Source organism: Marmota monax, unplaced genomic scaffold, assembly GCF_021218885.2.
Source record: "Marmota monax isolate L192 unplaced genomic scaffold, Marmota_monax_Labrador192_F-V1.1 WCK01_AAM20220418_F8-fsc00188, whole genome shotgun sequence".
NCBI lineage: Eukaryota > Metazoa > Chordata > Mammalia > Rodentia > Sciuridae > Marmota > Marmota monax.
In genome coordinates this window covers 3,520,852-3,541,073 of record NW_026692655.1, presented here as the reverse complement: position 1 = coordinate 3,541,073, position 20,222 = coordinate 3,520,852, and the positions used below count along the sequence as shown (strand labels likewise).

General features: G+C 38.5%; 1 protein-coding gene across 2 annotated transcripts in view; it reads left to right on the top strand.

Moving 5' to 3' along the window:
• Slc36a2 (solute carrier family 36 member 2) overlaps positions 1-13,893 on the top strand; it is a 35,071-nt gene extending 21,178 nt beyond the window's left edge. For both annotated transcript variants that reach the window (XM_046446408.2, XM_058579915.1), the window contains exons 8-10: positions 8,780-8,946; positions 10,982-11,151; positions 12,343-13,893. In XM_046446408.2, the coding sequence (XP_046302364.1) occupies positions 8,780-8,946; positions 10,982-11,151; positions 12,343-12,614 (609 nt within the window). In that variant the 3' untranslated portion in view covers positions 12,615-13,893. The remainder of the gene's footprint in view (positions 1-8,779; positions 8,947-10,981; positions 11,152-12,342) is intronic.
• The last annotated feature ends 6,329 nt before the right edge of the window (positions 13,894-20,222 follow it).

Here is a 20,222-nt window from a genome sequence, read left to right as displayed (position 1 = left end):
TCACAATTGATGCATAATTGCTTTATGTATTCTGTCCAAGGTTTTTAGTTATAATGAGAGAGAGAGAGAGAGAGAGAGAGAGAGAGAGAGAGAGAGAGAGAAGGAGTGCTTATTCCATCTAGATATCTAGATGGAACTGGGAATACTTTGTGTTCTGAATTTTTATTTGACATTTATAATTTCAGAATATTGGGCAGTATAAGCCACATTTCATTATGTATGACACATTCAAAACACAAATAAAATTATTTTTATTATCTGTTTCACACACACACAAAAAAAAGACAGTCATGGAAAAAACAGAGTTCAGGAGTGGAGTGAATGATTAATGATTTTGGAGACAGAATGTGCTGGAATAGTGCCGTGGCCATGGCTACTCTCTGAACCATAATTCCCCAACTATATATAAAATGCTGATAACATTTGTTCAATAAGTATGTACTGAATGCCAATTATGTGCTAGTGTTTATTTCTATCAGAGTTGAAATTATCTAACTTCTAGTCCTGTTTCCAATTTCACAGAAGGGGAACCCAAGAAATGGGAAAGGAACTAGGAAACAGCTGCGACTTAATCTCCAATATGTCTGACACTCGCCCAGGGACCATTCCATATTATATCAATTGACATTTATCCCTTTCATTGATTGATGGGCCAGAGAGAGGAGGAAGCCAGCTACTTAACATGTTATGGCCTTATAAAAATTCATTTTTGCAGCAAGTGTGTCACGGGGGTGGGAGAGCTCAGGTTGGATTGTCTGCCCTCCATGTAATCCTTGGACATTTTCCTGAGCACCTACTGCAACTAGACTTAACCCAGAAGAAAATAGGAAGTTAAAATAAGAACCCTACATGGCATTGCAATCAAATGTCTTTCATTTGCATGAGTTGCTGGCAAGTGTGCATAAAAGGCAAAAAAAAAAAGACTTAAGGGAAAAATGCTAAGTTCCTATTTAATACTCAACATGCCCAATGCTATGGGAATACAGGCAAGATTGGGTAGAAGCAAGTACCGGGACTTTGGAGGGCACCCCTGGTCTACAATCCATGTCTGAAGCACTTCCAAGTTGAATAATTTTGGACAAACTACTTTTTATTAAGCATTGTTTTTCTCTTTTGTAAAATAAGAATTATACAAGTACCAACTTCCTAGAGTTGTGGTCTTCATAATATTAAAAAATGGTATCCACCATTGACTAAGCCCTAATTATGGGCCATTATAGCGTGTATGTAATTCTCCAAAGAATTCCAAAAGACAAGTTTTACTTGTTTGCCTATTTTCTTACAAAGGACTAAGGCACAAATCAGCTAAATGGTCCATAAAAGGTGTGTTTAGCACACAGCCCGAACAAAAAGCAGGGGAAGGTGTAGGTGGTCTCTAGCTACTGGGAGCCTGAAATGGAAATTAGGGGATGAGAAGCCTAAAGACAGAAGTGTCCTTCAAAACAGCAGTCTAGCCTCAACTTGGATTTTTGTAGAGCTAGGAAGGAAGCATTCTAAGGATAGAAGATTGAGAATCTCTGGTGTGGGGAAATGAACTTTTAGGATAACCAGGAAGCTCTTCAGCTGTCAGCAGCCCCTTGTGTACCTGGCACCTCAGTCTCCCCATCTATACAGTGAAAAGGGACAACCTATATCAGAATTAGGAGCCTTCAACTCAAATGTCTTTGGAAAGAACTGCCAGAGAAGAGGCCAGGTGTTCAGTCATGGAAGGCGAGAGGGAGACCTGGTGAGTGGGAAAAGCCTGCTGTGCCTAAAGGCATTCCTGTTCAAATTTTTAAGGCTGTGTTGCTGGTCATGAATTCCCTGTTTTTGCTTATCTTAGAAGGTTTTTATTTCTCCTTCGTTGCTGAAGGAGAGATAGCCTTGTTGGGTATAGTAATCTTGGTTGGCAGTTATTTTCTTTCAGGACTTGGAATACATCATTCCATTTCCTCCTAGCCTACAAAGTTTCTGCTAAGAAATCTGCTGAGTAAGGGAATGTCCTGAAATGTGACTTGGTGCTTTTCTCTATAGATTCTAAAATGCCTGTCTTGTCTTTTGACAGTTGGCTGTTAATATGACATGGTGAAAATCTTTTCTGGCCATGTCTATTTTGGGTTCTATAAAAACCTTCTGTACATGAATGTCCATATCTTTCTCCACATTGGGGAAGTTTTCCATTATTATTTCATTAAATAGATTTTCCACAGATTTAGATATTTATTCACTTAATGGTATCTTAAAGTCTTGAGTGTTCTCTTCATTTAAGGGGTTGGAGTTAATGGTGTCTGGATGGGATATTTCCAAAGACCTGTATTTAAGTTTAGATCTTTTATCTTCTGCTTGATCTACCCTGTTGTGAGGTTTTCAGTTGTATTTTTATTTGACATTGATTCCTTCATTTCCAATGTTTTTTGGTGAATTTTTCATCATGTTTAGAATTTTCTTCCTAATTTTGTTAACTGTTTATCTATATTTTCTTGGCTGTCATTGGGCTTTTCTAAAATAATTCTTGTAAATTCTCTATGGAACATTTAATCCACTTCAGTTTTTTGGAATCTGTGCTTGAGAGTTATGTTCTCTTAGAGTTTCATATTACTTTTTTTCCCCATATATCTTATGCTCTATATTGATATTTGCACATCTGGTAGATCAGGCAGATATCTCAACTACTTTTATAGTAGTCTTAATAAGCAGCTTTCTCTTAAACATGTGATGTGGAATGTCAATTTATTATGTAATGTTGGTCTTGAGTCTATCTTGGCACTGGACTGTAATCTCCCTGTGGCTTCTTTGGCTGTGATTAGTGAATTTGAGCACAATATATACCATATTGGAGACAAATAGACTCACTGTCTCTGTAGGTAATGGATAAGTGGAGGCGATCTAGTAATTGAGGTAGGTGTGGTGAACATAGAAGTCTGTGGGTGGTGCTCACCGTGGGAATGATGGCCCCTATCCAGTGATAGAAGTCTCCTTAGGCATTGTTGATGCTAGCTCTGTAACCAGCAAGAGCCTCTGGCACTGGTGGCACCAGCAATAGCAAGGGATCTGAAGCATTTGTCCTCCTACCAGTCAATGTTGTGGGCACAGATGCTGCATGGGGAGAGGTTGTGGAAGGAACTGGAGCACCCCTCTGTGATGTTCACACTCAGTCCTGAGAGCAGAGCATGGTCAGCTTCATGACCACCAGAAAAGCCTGACAAAAGACATGTTAGGAAGTCCTACATCCCAGAGTGGAAGAAAGAACACATCACAAAAGCCTGTGCAGGAATAAGTCCCACTATAAGAGTGGATACACAGAAGAGAAATGGAAATGGATAAACATTATCTATACAATAAACCATCAATCCATAAAGATGAACTGGAGAGGAAGGAAAGAACAAAGAATATTCAAAACAACTAGAATAAAATCAGCAAAAGGGCAGGAAAAAGTCCTTACCTGTACTTAATAACCTCAATTGTAAATGGGCTAAATTCTTCAACTAAAAGACATAGACTAGCTGATTGGATTAAAAAACAAAAATCAAAAACAGGACACAACAATAAGCTGCCTACAAGAAATTCTCTTCACAAGACACAGACTGAAAGTGAAAGGAAGGTCAATGATATTCCAAGAAAATGGAAGTCTAAAATGAGCAGCAGTTATATCAAATGAAATGGAATTTAAAATAAAATTTCAGACAAAAATTATAAAAAGAGACAAAGAAGGTCATTATATAGTGATTGAGGAATCAATTCAACAATATATAATATTTATAATCTACATGTGCCAGTTTTATAAAACAAAGAGTATTAGACTTAAAAAGAGAGAGAGGCTTCAGTAGAATAATAATGGGGGATTTCAATGCCCCACTTTCACCAGTGGACAGATCATCCAGATAAAAAAAATTAACAAAGAAACAAAAGAATTAAACTATGCTATAGATCAAATGGACTTTATGGACATTTCCAGAACGCTCCATCCAACAGCTACAGAATACACATGCGTATCATCTTTTCATCAGCACGTGGAACTTCCTCTAGAATGACCTTTACATGAGGTCATAAGGCAATCATCACAAATTTTTTAAAAAATGAAGTCATGTCTTTTATTTTTTTAAATAATATAGAATAAAACTAGAAGTTAACAACAAAAGGCATTTTAGAAATTATACAGATGCATGGAGACTGAACAACATACTTTGAGTGAACAGTGGGCCATTGGGGAAGTCAGAAGGAAGACTTAAATTTCTACAAACCAAATGAAAATGGTCACACAATATACTGAAACTTGTGGGATGCAGCAGTCCTAAGAGGGGAGTTCATAGTATTGAGTGTCAACATTTAAAAATGAAAGGTTTCAAATAAGCAACCTAATGCTTATTAGGGACTTGGGAATGGAAGAACAAACCAAACCCCAACTTAATCTAAATAACAGATCAGGACAGAAATAGAGACTAAAAAAACACAAAAATAATCAATGAAACAAATAGTTGGTTTTTTGAAAAGATAAACAGAATTGACAAACCTTCATCTAGACAAACCAAGAAAAAGGGAGAAAATATAAATAAGAGATGAAAAAGGATGCATTACAATCAATACTTCAAAGGTACAAGGAATCATTAGGGATTATCATGAAAAACTATATGCTAATATATTGAAAATTTAGAAGGAAAAGACAGATTTCTAGACATATATAACCTATCCAAATTGAACCAAAGGGACATACAAACATGAATAAACTAATAAAATGCAATGAGATTGAAACAGTAATAAAATTTTCGAACAAAGAAAAGCCCGGGACTGGGCAACTTGGCTGCTAAATTTTACCAAACTTTTAAAGAAAAAACTAACACCAATACTTCTCAAACAATTCTGTAGAATTGAAAGGAGGGAACCTTTTCAAATTTATTCTGGAAGTCCAGCGTAGGCCAGGTTACCAAAGTCAGACAAGAAAACACACACACACACACACACACACAAAACAAACAAACAAAAAACTTCTAGACCAATATCCCTGATGAATACAGATGCAAAACTCTCAATATGATACTAGCAGAATTCAGCAGCACATCAAAAAGATCATCCACTATGATAATGTTGGTTTTATCCTAGGGATGCAAGGATGGTTCAATATACATCAACAAAAAGCAGAATAAAAATCATATGATCATCTAAATAGATGCAGAAAAAGAATCAGATAAAATTTGACCACCCTTCACAATAAAAAGCCATGAACAAATTATAGAAGAATATAAAGGATATATATGACAACCCCACAGCCAGCATGACACTGAAGGTGGAAAGCTAAAGCATTTTCTCTAAGATCAGGAAGAAGACAAGGCTGTCCACTCTAACTGCTCTTATTTAATATGGGACTAAGAGTTTTAGATAGAGAAATTAAGTGAGAAAAATGAATAAAAAGTACAAATAAGAAGAGAGGAAGTCAGATTATCCCTGTTTACATTATTCTATAAATAGATAAGCTTAATATTTCCACCAAAAACCCATTAAAACTGATACACACATTCCATAAGATAGCAGGATACAAAATCAAGGCACAAACATCAGTAGCTTTTCTAAACACCAATAATGAATTTTCTTAGGAACAAATCATGAAAGCTACCCCATTCTGAATAGCTACAAAAATAAAAAATATATAGGAATAAACTTAACTAAGGAAATGAAAGCCCTCTACAATGAAAATTATAAAATATGAATGAAAGAAATTGGAGAAGACCACAAAAAAGGTGAAAAACCTTTTATGTTCTTTGACTAGCATAATTAATATCAGTAAAATATCCATAATACCCAAAGTTATATATAGAGTCAATCCAATCTCTATCCAAATACCAGTGGATTTATTTTTCATAGAACTAGAAATAAAACTTTATTGGCATAAAAATAGACACATCATCCAGTAGAACAGAATAGACATCCCAGAAACAAACCTTTATATCTGCAACCAAATAATTATCAACGAAGGCACTAAGAACATTCACTGGAAAAGGGACCATCTCTTCGATAAATAGTGCTGGAAAAAAACTGAATATCTTCATGGAGAAAATTGAAACATGACCCCTATCTATCACCCTATACAAGAATCAACTCAAAGTGGGTCAAATGCGTAAGACCTGAAACTTCAAAACTTCTAGAAGACAACACAACAATGATTTTCCAAATAGGACTTCCAAAGCACAGGAAACAAAAACAAATATTGAAAAATAGGATTACAAAGATTCTGCACCACAAAGGAAACAGAGCAAAGAGAGAACCTATAGAATGGGAGAAAATATTTGCTAGCTATTCATCACATGGAGGATTAATATCCAGAATATATAAAGAGCTCAAAATACTTAAAATCAAAAGAACAAGAAAGGGCTGGGAATATAGCTCAGTGGCAGAGCACTTGCCTGTCATGTGTGAGGCACTGAGCTTTATCCTTAGCACCATATAAAAATTAAAAAAGTAAAATAAAGGTATTCTGTCCATCTATAACTACAAAAACTTTTTTTTTTAAAAAAAGAACAAGTAAACCAATGCAAAAAATGAGAACAGATAAATAAGTTAAACAGATACTTCTCAAAAGAAATAGTACAGAAAAATGTGTGAAATAGATGTGTGGCAAATAAATGTGTGAAAAAACATCCTTAACCATCAGGGAGATGCAAACCAAAACCAACTAAGAAGTATCATCTCAGAATAGTTATTATAAGAAATAATAATAACAAATGCTGGGGGATGGGGATAACAGCAAACTCTTACACACTCTTGCTGAGAATGTAAATTAGTATAGCCATTATGGAAAACAGTATGAAGTTTCTTCAAAAAATTAAAAAAAATAGATCTACCATATGATCCAGCTATTCCACTTTTGGGTACATACCCAAAGAAAATGAAATCAGCATACCAAGGAGACACCTTTACACCCTGTGTTTTACTGTGGCACTATTCACAATAGCTAAGATAGTGAAATCAACCTAGGTGCCCTTCAACCAATGAATGGATAAAGAAAACACACACACACACACACACACAATGAAGAATTATTCAACCATAAAGAAGAATGAAATCCTGTCATTTGCAGCAAAATGGGTGGTACTGGAGGTAATTATGTTAAATGAAATAAGCCAGGCAGAGAAAGACAAATACTCTATGTTCTCATACATGTACGTTAAAAAAAAAAAAAGTCAACCTGAAAATATAAGAGTGATTACTAGAGATTGGAAGGGGAGAGGTGGGAAAAGGGAGGTTTGGGTTTGACCAGTGCACTTTGTAAGTATGTGTGGAAATATCACACTGAACTCCATTAATACATACAATAAATACATGTTATCAAAACTAAATAAAGGACTAAGCTGTCTAAATAAGATGCACCTGCCGGCGAGATCTAGCTGTCGAAGGTTGCTGAGATCCTTTATCTGGATAACCTGAGGGGTCTTTCCAGCTCATAGTGGTCCCCATCATCTTGTGACTTGACTTAGGCCTCTCTCTTTTTTATTTTTCCCACTCTTCCCCCTCTTTCCCCACTCTTGCTATTCCTTTTCCTCTACTCCCTCTTTCTCCTCCCCTCCCCCTCCTCTATATTTCACCTTTCCCTTTAATTGTGGTTAAATATTCCTAACACAAAACTTACCATCTTAACCACTTTTAGGTGTACAGTTCAGTGGTAGTAACTACAATCACATTGTTAGGTAACCATGACCACCATCCATCTCCAGAAATCTGTCATCTTGTAAAACTGAAACTTGGAACTCACAAAATAATAACTCCCATTCCCTCCTCCTTCCAGCCCTTGGAAAACCCCCAATCTATTTTCTCTCTCTGTTACTGACTACTACAGGTACCTCATAACATGGAACTACATGGTATCTCATTTTGTGGTTTATTTCACTTTGCCTAATGTCTTCAAAGTTCATCCATGTTGTGGCATGTGTCAGAATTTCCTACATTTTGGCCAGGCGTGGTGGCACACCCCTGTAATATCAGTGGCTCTGGAAGCCGAGGCAGGAGGATCACCAGTTCAAAGCCAGCCTCAGCAACTTCGCGAGGCCCCAAGAAATTCAGAGAGAGTCTGTCTCTAAATAAAATATATGATAGGACCAGAGATGTGGCTCAGTGTTTGAGTGCCCCTAGGTTCAATTCCCAGTACCAAAAAAAGGAAGAAAAAAAGAATTTCCTATATTTTAAAGGCTGAGTAATATTTCATCGCATGGATCTAGAACATTTTATTTATACATTTTTTTCTCTTGATGGACAATTAGGTTGTTTCTGCCCTTTGCCTATAATGAATAATACTGCCATGAACAAGAGTACAGATATCTCTTGAACTCCCTGCTTCCAAATTCTTTGTTTCTTAAGTCAGATATTTTTTTTTTATCCCATTTTGCCATTAAGGAAAATGAGGTACAGAGTCTGAGTGGCTTGGTTAAGTTCTCATGAGTCAGCAACCGAGAATTTAAGCTGAGGACTTGACCTGTAGGTCACCATCCCTAAAAATGGGCTGCAATGCAGTAGAGGCTTACTGCGTATCACTTCTGATGCTAAAATCCAAAACTAGACAGTTACTTTCTTAGTAAGATATAACTTAAATCCAGTCTCTTGTTTTTTACTATCCAAGGGTTCTTGGGCAGATTATTTCATCTATCTTAGCCTCTGTTTCCTGAGCTGTAAAATAGTGCTGATGATTTATCCTTTATTGTGCTGCTTCTAAATTCTTTTGGATATAAACCCAAAAGTGGCATGGCGCTCACTTCTTTATGTTCATGTTTTTTTTTTTCCCTTCCTCCTTCCTCTTTACACTGTGATATTTTTGTAGGTCTTGCCTCTGGAAAACAAGATGAAGGATGCCAGCCGCTTCCCAGCCATCCTGTCTTTGGGATTGTCCATCGTCACTGCCCTGTACACCAGCATTGGAACTCTGGGATACCTGCGTTTTGGGGAGGACATCAAGGCCAGCATAACCCTTAACCTGCCCAATTGCTGGTACCTTCATAGGCGGCGGGGATTGAGGGATGGATGGGAGGGTGTAGATCTCTTCCACTTCCTTTCTACAGCTGGAACACACCAAAGTCTAGAGAAACTCCCTCATGGAGAAGTGGAGTTGTTACTGGAACCTTGGGCTCCAGTGTTCCTTCTTCAACAAGAGCTTCCCACATTGTTAGGCCTTGATATTTCAGTGTGAAGGAGGACATGCTTTAAGAAGAAAGAATGGAAGTGAGAGTCTTGGGTCACCTAAGGGAGGAGTACTGGAGGAAGGTGAGAGGCAGAGAACAGTCAGGAGGTGGCAACTCTTCCAATGCTATTCACTAGGATGTGGAGCCAAGTCTTGCTTGCCTCAGCCGATGGTACACATCACAAGTCAGGGTGGCTAGGATAAGAAAAAGTGCAGAACAAGAACCAACTTGGTGGGACCATTGTAATCTGTAAAAATTTTCTGTCTAAATATGCCCCAATTCATGGAATTAGATGCTGCAGACTTCAACAGTGCCATGTTTAAATAGCCACATGAAGCCACATTTTGCAGCATTTTGTCCCCAAAAGGATGATGACATTAATAATAGGGTGTCTTTTTTTTTTAAAGCAGATAGTTAATTTGCTTAAACTGGGGCTCCTTTTCCCAAGGTGATAAATGTTATTCATCAACCTGTTACTGTGTGCTAATTATACACAGATGCCAGTCTAGATACATGGGGTTGTAAACAAGTGTGGACAATGATCTTGGAGCTTCACTAGCTTCAGTAGCTTATGATCCATCCAATGGCAATGGTAGGTAGTATACTTTTGCAAACTATTCCATACACCAGGAAAGGAAGATTTCCAGAGCAGCAGACAGGCCTGGGGACTTCTGAGGAAAGAAGGCACACCAGAATGAGACAGCGGGGAAAGCAGTTGTCCAATGAGACCACACTGGTGCCCCTGGGGCCAAGTCCCAGTAGACTACTTGCTAGTCTTCATGGATGATTAACTTAACTCCTCTCAGTGTTCTCATCGATAAGGCAGATTGCCATGGGGATTAATACACATTGGATGGTGTATCTAAAAGCATCCAGCTCCTGGTACCTGATTAAAAGAAAGGAATTTCAAAATATCAGTGGGGTTTGAACCACTGAAAATGGAGTAAACAGGGTGTTCTTGGAAGCAGGACTAGTGTAAGAAACACAGAAACGTGGAATTTAGCCTTTTAAAGGAGTGGCCTAAACACACACACACTTGCACACACACACACACACACGAATGTGAGCATCTGCATGCTTGTGAGGGTATACGCGTGTACACACACACACACACACACACACTTCTTAAACATGTGCGATGGATCTACAACATTAGTGGATGAAAGGGAAGTACTCAAATTTCCACAGGTCAAACAAAACCTTGATGGAACTCAACCTTTCCTGAGGCCTCTCTCTGCCCCTAGCTCAAAGTCTGCAGATGACCTCATTTTTCCTTTAATTGACCTCCCCACCCACCCCTAGACTTTGTAGAACTCCACTTGTAAACTGTATCTTCCCCCAAGTATTTGGCATTCTGTAGTTCCCTAACCAACCAGAAGTATTTGTTGAGGGCCTGTTATGTTCCAAGAACTTTGAGGGATCCAGAGAATTCCTGAGGGCTGACAGATCACAAATCGCGAGAGTCTAAAGACCAGAACTTTTTGGTCTTAGCCACGTATCGATTTTCTCCCTGGGAAAGGTATCTGGCCTGAGCCTCTCTTTCCTAAAATCTGAAACTGAGCATCAAGTGGTTGGTAAAGGTACTGTTCATATAAACGTACTCAAGTTTCTTTACATTTCATCTAGAGACGACCCTTCCACCCGAATCCATTATGCTTCACTCTAGTTTTACTGCAGGATCTGGTGTAATTTCCTCTGGATTCTTAGAAGGTTCCTCTCCATCATTTTCAGATAGGGCAACAGGAGCTCAAGGGATTGTCCCAAGATCAGAGGCTAATACTTGTAGGAGCCCAGGTGTCCAAGTGAAGTGGCCGTGGAGAGCATGACTCTGGCTTGTCTTGCAGGCTATACCAGTTGGTCAAGCTCCTCTACATCATTGGAATCCTGTGTACCTATGCCTTGCAGTTCTATGTCCCTGCAGAAATCATCATCCCCTTTACCGTCTCCCGGGTGTCAAAGCGCTGGTCACTGCTTGTGGACCTGTCCATGCGCTTTGCCCTGGTCTGCCTGACATGTGAGTAGAAAACAGAGCAAAATGTTCCTGTCAACCTTTGCTTGAAATTTATCAGGAATCAGTCAAATGTTAGAGCATAGTCATGAAAACCAGCACTTATTAATCTCTTACTGTATTTCTGGGGCTGTACTTAAGCTTTACCTGTATTAACTCCTTTAAGTCTCAAGAACAACCCCACTAACAAGCCAAAGGAAATGACAGCAGCTTATCAAATAATCAGAAGATATTGATTGAACACTGTGTGCCAGGCACTGTGCTAAGTAAGCATCTTCTAGTTCATATTTCATGATATTTTATTCAGTCCTCATGAGAACTCTCATAAAATAGGACTGTGCTAAGCCCCACTTTACAAAAGAGGAAACCGGGGCAGCAGGTAATCAATAATTATACAGTAAATGTCAGAAGTGGGATCTGAACCCAAGTCATCTAAGCCCAGAGCCAGCACCCTTCACCTCCAAGGCAGACATTGAAACTGGGCAGCCATTGGGTCCAATCTGACCACAGCTTTGACCTGCCTAAGGATGCATAAGTTTGGGCTAACATTAAAAATGTGCACTTCAGTGGCATGTGGATTATTTTAAGCTAAAAACATTTGTACAAACAGAAGCTGCAGAAAATAGCATTATCTCAACTTCTTTTGCTGACTTCAGTGGGACAACCTGAAAAATACAACTTTCATAAGTCTCTCTCTAGGAGTTTTATACCAGAGACTAACCATTGTCACTGGAATAGATAAAACTGCTTAAAAAAACCTCTCAGGAACTGTCAAACTTTCCAGTTCTTATTAAATGGTTACCTAAATCCATGTCTTTGGCTGGTCTGAAAGCTAATGCATATGAAGTTTCTGGGGTCATAAATAACCTTTTTTTTTCTTTTGCTAATCTCTTTGTCATCAGTTAAATTTGCAGACCACCTACCACTGAATCTAAGTTAGTAGAGAAAACATTTTTTTCTTCCAACAACATGAGTGCATATATTTGAAAAACTGGGAGGAGACATATGAAATTTTTTAATGTATAGCCTCTAACGAGTGTTATTAGAGGTGCTAAGAAGACTTTCAAATTTTACCTTCTATAACTTACTTTCTGAGAAACGTCTGGTTTGTTTGTTTAGAAGAGAATTTTAAGAATAAACTCTAAAAGCTTGGCTAAGCCTGAGCTTCTCCATCTCCATCCCTATCATCTCCCATAGGCATCTTGGCCGTCCTTGTCCCCCGCCTGGACCTGGTCCTCTCCCTGGTGGGCTCCGTGAGCAGCAGCACCCTGGCCCTCATCATCCCCCCGTTGCTGGAGATCACCACCTACTACTCAGAGGGCATGAACCCCCTCACCATCGCCAAGGACGCCCTCATCAGCATCCTGGGCTTTGTGGGCTTTGTGGCGGGGACTTACCAGGCCCTTGATGAACTGATCAAGCCCGAAGACTCTCTCCCCTTTTCCAACTCCACCATTTTTATTCAGTGAGATTGTCGCTGCTCCTCACTCACCAGCATGTGCCTCATAATGATATGGATCTTTTTTATATGGACAATCTTTATGTTGCTGTTTTGCCTTTTCTCTGGGCAAAGTCACAGTAAAGCAAGCAAGAACTCAGCAGCTATGAGATCTAAACGGTAGTTTTAAAAAATTATTGTTTTTGTTGTTTATTCCTCCCCCTTCCTCCTCTAGCTTTCCACTATGTTTAGAACTCTCCCATGGAAGGTTCTGTATTCTACCAGAATTTTTTGATGAGGTTCCCACCTTGAGTGGAGCTAGGCAGGAAGAAGCTATGAGGGGGCTCCAGATGGCAGCAACTTGCAGAAGGAGGTGCCACTAGCTAAGGCTGACCATACTGTGGTAGACAAAAGGTTTTCCCTTTTCCTGATCAGTTCAAACAGTAGACTGAGTGGGGACATAATGCACAATTCAGCAAGGTATGAAGAACTCCAGCATCAGAAATGGTTGGGTCCAAGATAACCAATATCTCTCAGAAAAGCACCATCCATATTAATTTCCAAACCACTAGATTCAGTTTTAGCCCAGTTCAAAGATCCCAACAGTGAAAAGAATGCACAGGTCTAGATGTGCTGAGAGATGGAGTGGTAGACATGAGAAGTATTTGAATAGACTTTACCTCTTAATTCTTGCAATTAACATTCTTGATGATGACCTACTGTGTGCCAAGCATAATGCAAGATTCTTATAGTGACTTGGAAAAGTGGCCATAAGTTTCTCTTGACCAAATGGACTTGCAGCCCCCTATCAAGAGGTGAGTCTATACCTCCATGCCTTGTATATGATCTTAACCTTTTAACTTGCTTTGGCAAGTGGGACATCAGTAAATGTGATGCAAGCAGAGATTTGGTGATAACTTATGCACGGAGACTTGCATTCTTATTGCTGTATTGAGCTGAGACCATCAAGTGAAAACACCTGGGGCAGCTGACTGGAGGAGAAGAGATGCTGTGGAAGAGAAAACAATCACCCCAGCTGAGCTCTTTCCCCCAGATCAACCAGCCTGTCAACTTCTAGACACATGAGGGAGGCCAACCTGGACCACATCCAGCTTCAGTCATAAGACAATAAGAATTGTGTAGATAGGGGCTAGAGGTGTAGCTCAGTGGTATAGCACAGGTTTAAGCATGAGCAAGGCCCTGGGTTCCATCCCAGCACAAAACAAAACAAAATAAAAACAGAAAATAAATTGTACAGGTGATCAACGGCATTGTAAGAAATAATAAATGTTTGTGGTTTGAATTCGTAAGGTGTGGGGTTTTATGCAGCAAAAGTTGACTGATAAGTGATGTTTACTAAAGGGGACACACTGATGAATCCAAAAATAATCCCCCCTTTCATGGAACCAGTCTACTATCTACTGGGGAAGAGTAGCACCATCATAGGTCCTTAAAGGACACTCATTGCTCTGGGGAACCAGGAAGGACTTTGCCCAGGTTATTACCATTGGAAGTTGGGTTTGGAGTAGAACATGGGTCTGATACCCTTGTCACTTGTCACTTGCCATAACAGAGTCTGTTCTCCAGTCTGTCCTTGGCTGGCAGAGACTAGTCAACCTGAGACACCACTCAACCTTCCTGGTGGTGACTGCTCCCCACTCCCATTACTGAACTTGGGGAAATGCTCTTAGGTAGCTGAGCAGATGTGGAAGGCAGTCCTGGGGATTCTCAGCATACTCTTTGGTTCGTGGGGTGATCCATGCTTTTTTGAGCCTTGGTATTAAAAGAACATTTGAAGAGCCCTTCCCCCTTATTTCCATCCATCATCTCTATGCAGCACAGGGAAGATGTGAAGGGGAGGAGAAGAGGGGTGACCCCAATTCCCAAGACCTGGTCTGCTGTTTTTGTGTGTTACTTTCTACCTGCTGGACTTTTAGAAGGTATTTCAGAAACACAAGTCCCACTCAGAAGAAGGAAAGGCTGGCCATCCATACCCAGAGTCTGCAGGGTCCTTGCTGGGAGATGGGATACTCATAGGCTGCACAGTGGTCCACACTCTACTTTTTCAGTCTGGGGTCATCATTTCCACCCTGGGCTCTCAATCTCATTAGCAAACCCAAAGGACTTCCACGACTTAGTTCAGAGTCCCAGCAACATGGTTTTCCTCTCCTTAAACATTTTTCTCCCACCCTGCTTCACTATTACCCCACCTCTCAAGTTCACCTTTGTTCTGCCCAGGACAAGCCCCTACTCAGTAAGAAGATCAGGTCAGTGTTAGTATTTAGACCAAACTGACTACAGTTAAACCTTGAAAAACAAAAATGAATTGAGCAACATTAATGTAACTTATAAAAGCAAGCTAGGGAGACTCCTTAGTAATTGTCAGTAACACCAAACAATGTGGGCATTGTATTTAAGTGGTAGCATTGTATTAAAGTTTTTGGGTAATGTTTGTGTGACTTCCTGCATGACTTTCCCCTCACCTCATTTTACCTCACATTATTTAACTTTTGAAGCATGCTTTTGGGACAAGGGTCACAGAATTTTTTTCTCCTGCAAGGTGTTAGATATAAAAGGGATCCGTGAAAGGGTGAGAACAAAGCAAATCATTCTCTTTCCCACATACTAACCATCATCCTAGAGCTCCTGTCTGCTTGCTTTAAATCCACCAATTAGAACTTCCCAGCCCTCTATTTCTCTCTCATTCCTGCTCTCCATTCACAGGTCAAGCGTGCATGTTCCAAATGGCTCCTCCATTCCCATTGGCTCTGTAAGGCATGCTGTCTTCTTCTCTTTGGAATTTGTAGGCAAATTAAAAACTGCTCCTGTTTCGTTTTGCTGTCTCCTGTGATAAGTGATGTTTACTAAAGGGCAGATGACACACCTGAACCTACCTGTCCTGCATCAGGGCTCACCTAGGGAATGATAGCCATCTTGGATTTCAACCACTCAGCAGAGACCCCTCAAGACCAATTAGCAAGAAATCACAAGAAAAAGCTTTCAATAAAATAGGAAATACAGATAATTCAATAAATGGCATGGGGGAAAACTAGTTAGCCATCTGGAAAATGGATTAACGGCCATAATAATAACACTTATTGGAAGCTAAGTTCTATTGAAATGCTATATGTGTATTATTAACTCATTCAGTCTTCCAAAAATTATCTGATATTGGTTTTACTATTATAGTCATTTCATAGATGAGGAAAGACACCAAGAGATTAAAAGATTTGGACAAACTATAAGTGTCAGAACCAGGATTCTAATAATGGTTAAAAGTTAAATACAATACTCTTCCCTTACTTGTGGGGAAGATGTTCCAAGACCCCCAGTTATGCCTGAAACCTCAAACAGTACTGAACCCTATATATACTGGATTACCCCATACATATCTATGATAAAGTTCAATTTATGAATTAGACACAGTAAGAGGTTAACAACAATAGCTAACAATAAAATAGAATGATTATAATATATTGCAATAGAAGTCATGTAAATGTGTTTGCTCTTATGGTTACAAGCACTCTCTCCCTCTGTCTTCCTCAACTGACATGGAGCAGGTACTAACAGAATGTGGCTATACTTAACAAAGGGATGATTAGTTTCCTGGGCAGGATGGCTCAAGATTTCATCCAATTACTCAGATTGGCAATTTAAAACTTATGAATTATTTCTGGAATTTTCTATTCATATTTTCAGATCACAGTTGACCACGAGTAACTGAAATTGTGGATAAGCAGGCGATGCTTATTTAAAATAAAATTTTTAATGATCATTTTAAAATGACATAACTGAAAACATTTTACAAGTTTGATGTAGTAAATCCTTTCAATATGAAACCAAAGTGAAAAAAGATTAAGAAATTAGACTCAAACACATTTAAAAATTTAAGAAAAAGCATAGACAATGATAAATGATTATTTCTAATATAAATAAATATTTTCAGACTATATGAAGACAAATAACCAAATGCAAACACACGCAAACACACACACACACACACTTCTTCATAACCTCCCTCTTTAAAAATAGAAAAAGGGACAAAAAAACACAAGCAGGCAATTTATAAGAAAAAAAAATAGAAATGTCCAGGTTACATGAGGGTGTACCTTCAGTAGTAACCATAGAATTAAAAATTACAGCAACAATGAGCCATTTTTACTTATCCTATTTCGAAATATTTAAAACATTAATAAAAACTATTATTTTCAAGGATGTGGAAAAATTGACACTCTTTTCCTTTGATAATAGTATATTTGGCACCAAGCTTTTATGGAGGGAAATATGAATCAGGATTGAAAATAAGAATATTATTGGACTTAACTACTAATATTTTACCCTAAGCAATAATCAGATAAATGCTCAAAGGCATATTTATAAGGCATCATACATTGTCTCTACAATAAAAAACTGGAAATGTCTTACATATTCAGTAGTAAGGGATTTATTAAAAAGAAAAGCCTATGGCAGGAACAACTAGAACTCTTTTTTTGTGTGTGTTTTTTTTTAATTTTTTTATTGGTTGTTCAAAACATTATAAAGCTCTTGACATATCATATTTCATACATTAGATTCAAGTTGGTTATGAACTCCCAATTTTACCCCAAATACAGATTGCAGAATCAGAATACAACAGTTACTAATAGGGCATTATGTAAAAATGTGGATGTGTAACCGATGTAACAACTAGAACTCTTAAAAATTGATAATAGCAATGCAGAATGGTATAGCCACTTTCGCAGTTTGTAAAAAACTTAAAATGCATATATATATGACCAAGCATGACCACTCCTAAATCTTCACCAGATAAGAGAGGTTTTGACCACACAAAGTCCTATATGTGAATGTTTTAGAAGCTTTATTCATAATCACTCAAATCTACAAATACTCCAAATGTCCAATAAGTGAACAAATAAGCACATTGTGGCACATCCATACAATGGGATATTACTCAGCTATAAGAAGCAATAAAAATACTGATGTTCTCAGCAACATGGATAAATCTCAAAAGCATTAGGCCGAATGAAAGACACCACACTTAAAAGCTTACATATTATATGATTTCATTTACAAAAAAATTCTGGAAAAGTTTAAACTGTCAGACTGCAAATTGGTGCAGCCAATATGGAAAGCAGTATAGAGATTCCTTGGAAAACTGGGAATGGAACCACCATTTGACCCAGCTCTCCCTCTCCTCCGTCTATATCCAAAGGCCTTAAAAGCAGAATACTATAGGGACACAGTCACATCAATGTTTATAGCAGCACAATTCACAATAGCTAAACTGTGGGACCAACCTAGATGCCCCTCAGTAGATGAATGAATTTTAAAAATGTAGCATATATACACAATGGAATATTACTCAGCAACAAAAGAGAATAAAATCATGGCATTTGCAGGTAAATGGATGCAGTTGGAGAAAATAATGCTAAGTGAAGTTATCCAATCCCCAAAAAACAAATGCGGAATGTTTTCTCTGATATAAGGTGACTGATAATGGGGTAGGGAGGGGGAGCATGGGAGGAATAGATGAACTCTAGATAGGGCAGAGAGGTGGGAGGGAAAGAAAGGGGACAGGGGGTTATCAAGGATGGTGGAATGTGAGGGACATCACTATCCAAAGTACATATATGAAGACATGAATTGTTGTGAACATACTTTATGTACAGAGATATGAAAAATTGTGCTTCATATGTGTAATAAGAATTGTAATGTATTCCACTGTCATGTATTAAAAAAATAAAATCAATAAAAAAACATAAAAAAATAAACTGTCAGGATGGAACACAGTGATGGTTGCCAGGGGCCAGATGTTGTAGGAGCACTGGAAATAAAAGAAAGATTTTAGGAGTGTTCTGTAGATCGTGGTGTAAGTTACAAGACTGTGCACTTAGTCAGATCTCATTGAACTGCACACTTTAAAAAAGTGAGTTTTTCTGGATAAAGATTATACCTCAATCAATCCAACTTTATGAACAAAACATTCTCCAACCATTAAAAATTATTTCTTAATTTAGTGACATGAAGATTTTTGTAGTATATTTTAAGTGGGACAGTTATGTAATGTTGAAGAAATATTGATCCTTTATATTTATAGCAGCATGATTCATAATAGCCTATAAGTGGAGAAAAACCCAAATGTCTATGAACAGATAAATACAAAAACAAAATGGGTATATACATACACAATAGAATATTATTCAGTCTTAAAAATCATGGAAATTCTGACAAAGGGTGCCTCATGGATAAACCTTGAGGACATTATGGTATGAAAGAAGCCTGTCACAAATGGAAATACACTATATAATTCCCCTTACTGAGGTACCTAGAGACATAGGATTTATAATCTTCCAGGCATAGGAAGAGAGGGGAATGGAGAATTTGTCTGAGTATAGGTTTCAGCTTTGCAGGATGAAAATAAATCTGGAGATTGGTTGCCCAGAAGTGTGGGTGTATACTGCACACTACTGAACGGCACACTTAAAACTGCTTACAATGCACCATGTGTGTTAGCGCATGCCTGGAACTTGGGAGGTTGAGCAGAAGGATCACAAGTTCAGGGCCAGCCTCAACAACTTAGCAAGACCTTATCTCAAAATATAATAAAAGAGCTGGCAATGTAGGTCAGTGGTAGAACTCTCCTGGATTTAATCCCCAGTGCTGCAAATAATAATGATAATAATAATAATACAATAGAAATGAGATTTTTTAAAAAATTTTTTCAAAATGGTTAGGATGATAAATTTTGTTTATTTTACCACTGCCTGACCTTGGATGACAAGATAATTGTGATTGTGGAGAACTGGAAAGTTGGAAGTCAAGAGCCAAAAATATCTTGGGCTATCTCAGACCCTTTATAGTCAATTACATTAACTCTGTATCTGACCTAACATTCTTGTGACTAATAGGTCACAATAACTTCTCAGAATGGCCTAGGAGACCTCTAGCCTCCACCTACCCTAAAGCTAGAATGCTGTAACATCTGAAACCTGTAGAAGAGGCTTCCCCGCCTTGCTATAACCCACCGACCTGATTTTCTCATCAATGTAACTGGTAAATGTATTGATTTATGACTTACTTTCATTCTGTGACTATGAAAGCTCATGTAACTTGTTCCACAGTGGGACATATCATTCAGATTAACTTGAATCTATGTTTTGAGGGACATGGCCACTCATGTGTGGTTTGGAACATACTATTTTCTTATTCCTGTTAACATAGAGTCATTATTTTATGTCAACACAGTATGTCTTCTGAGTGTCCACCAGAATCGCCCATTAAGGTCCACTTACAACAGTCTAGGGTTTCTCTAGTCTGCTTCTCCAAACTATTCCAGACTTCTCCAAACCATTTCCAAAGGCTTCTGAAGCTCACTGTCAGGTATAGTCACAGCAACAACCCTGCCTCTCAGTACCCATTTTTTTCTGAGTTAGCATTTCATTGCTGTGACAAAAATACCTGAGATAATCAACCTAAAAAGAGGAAAGATTTTATTTTAGCTCACAGTTTCAGAGCACCATGGTTAGTTGGCTCCGTCATTTGGGGCCTGAGGTGAGGCACGAATTTGGGGCCTGTGATAGGAACACATGGTACAGCAAAGCTGCTCTCCTTGGGACAGAAAGAGAGGGGGAGGGCACAC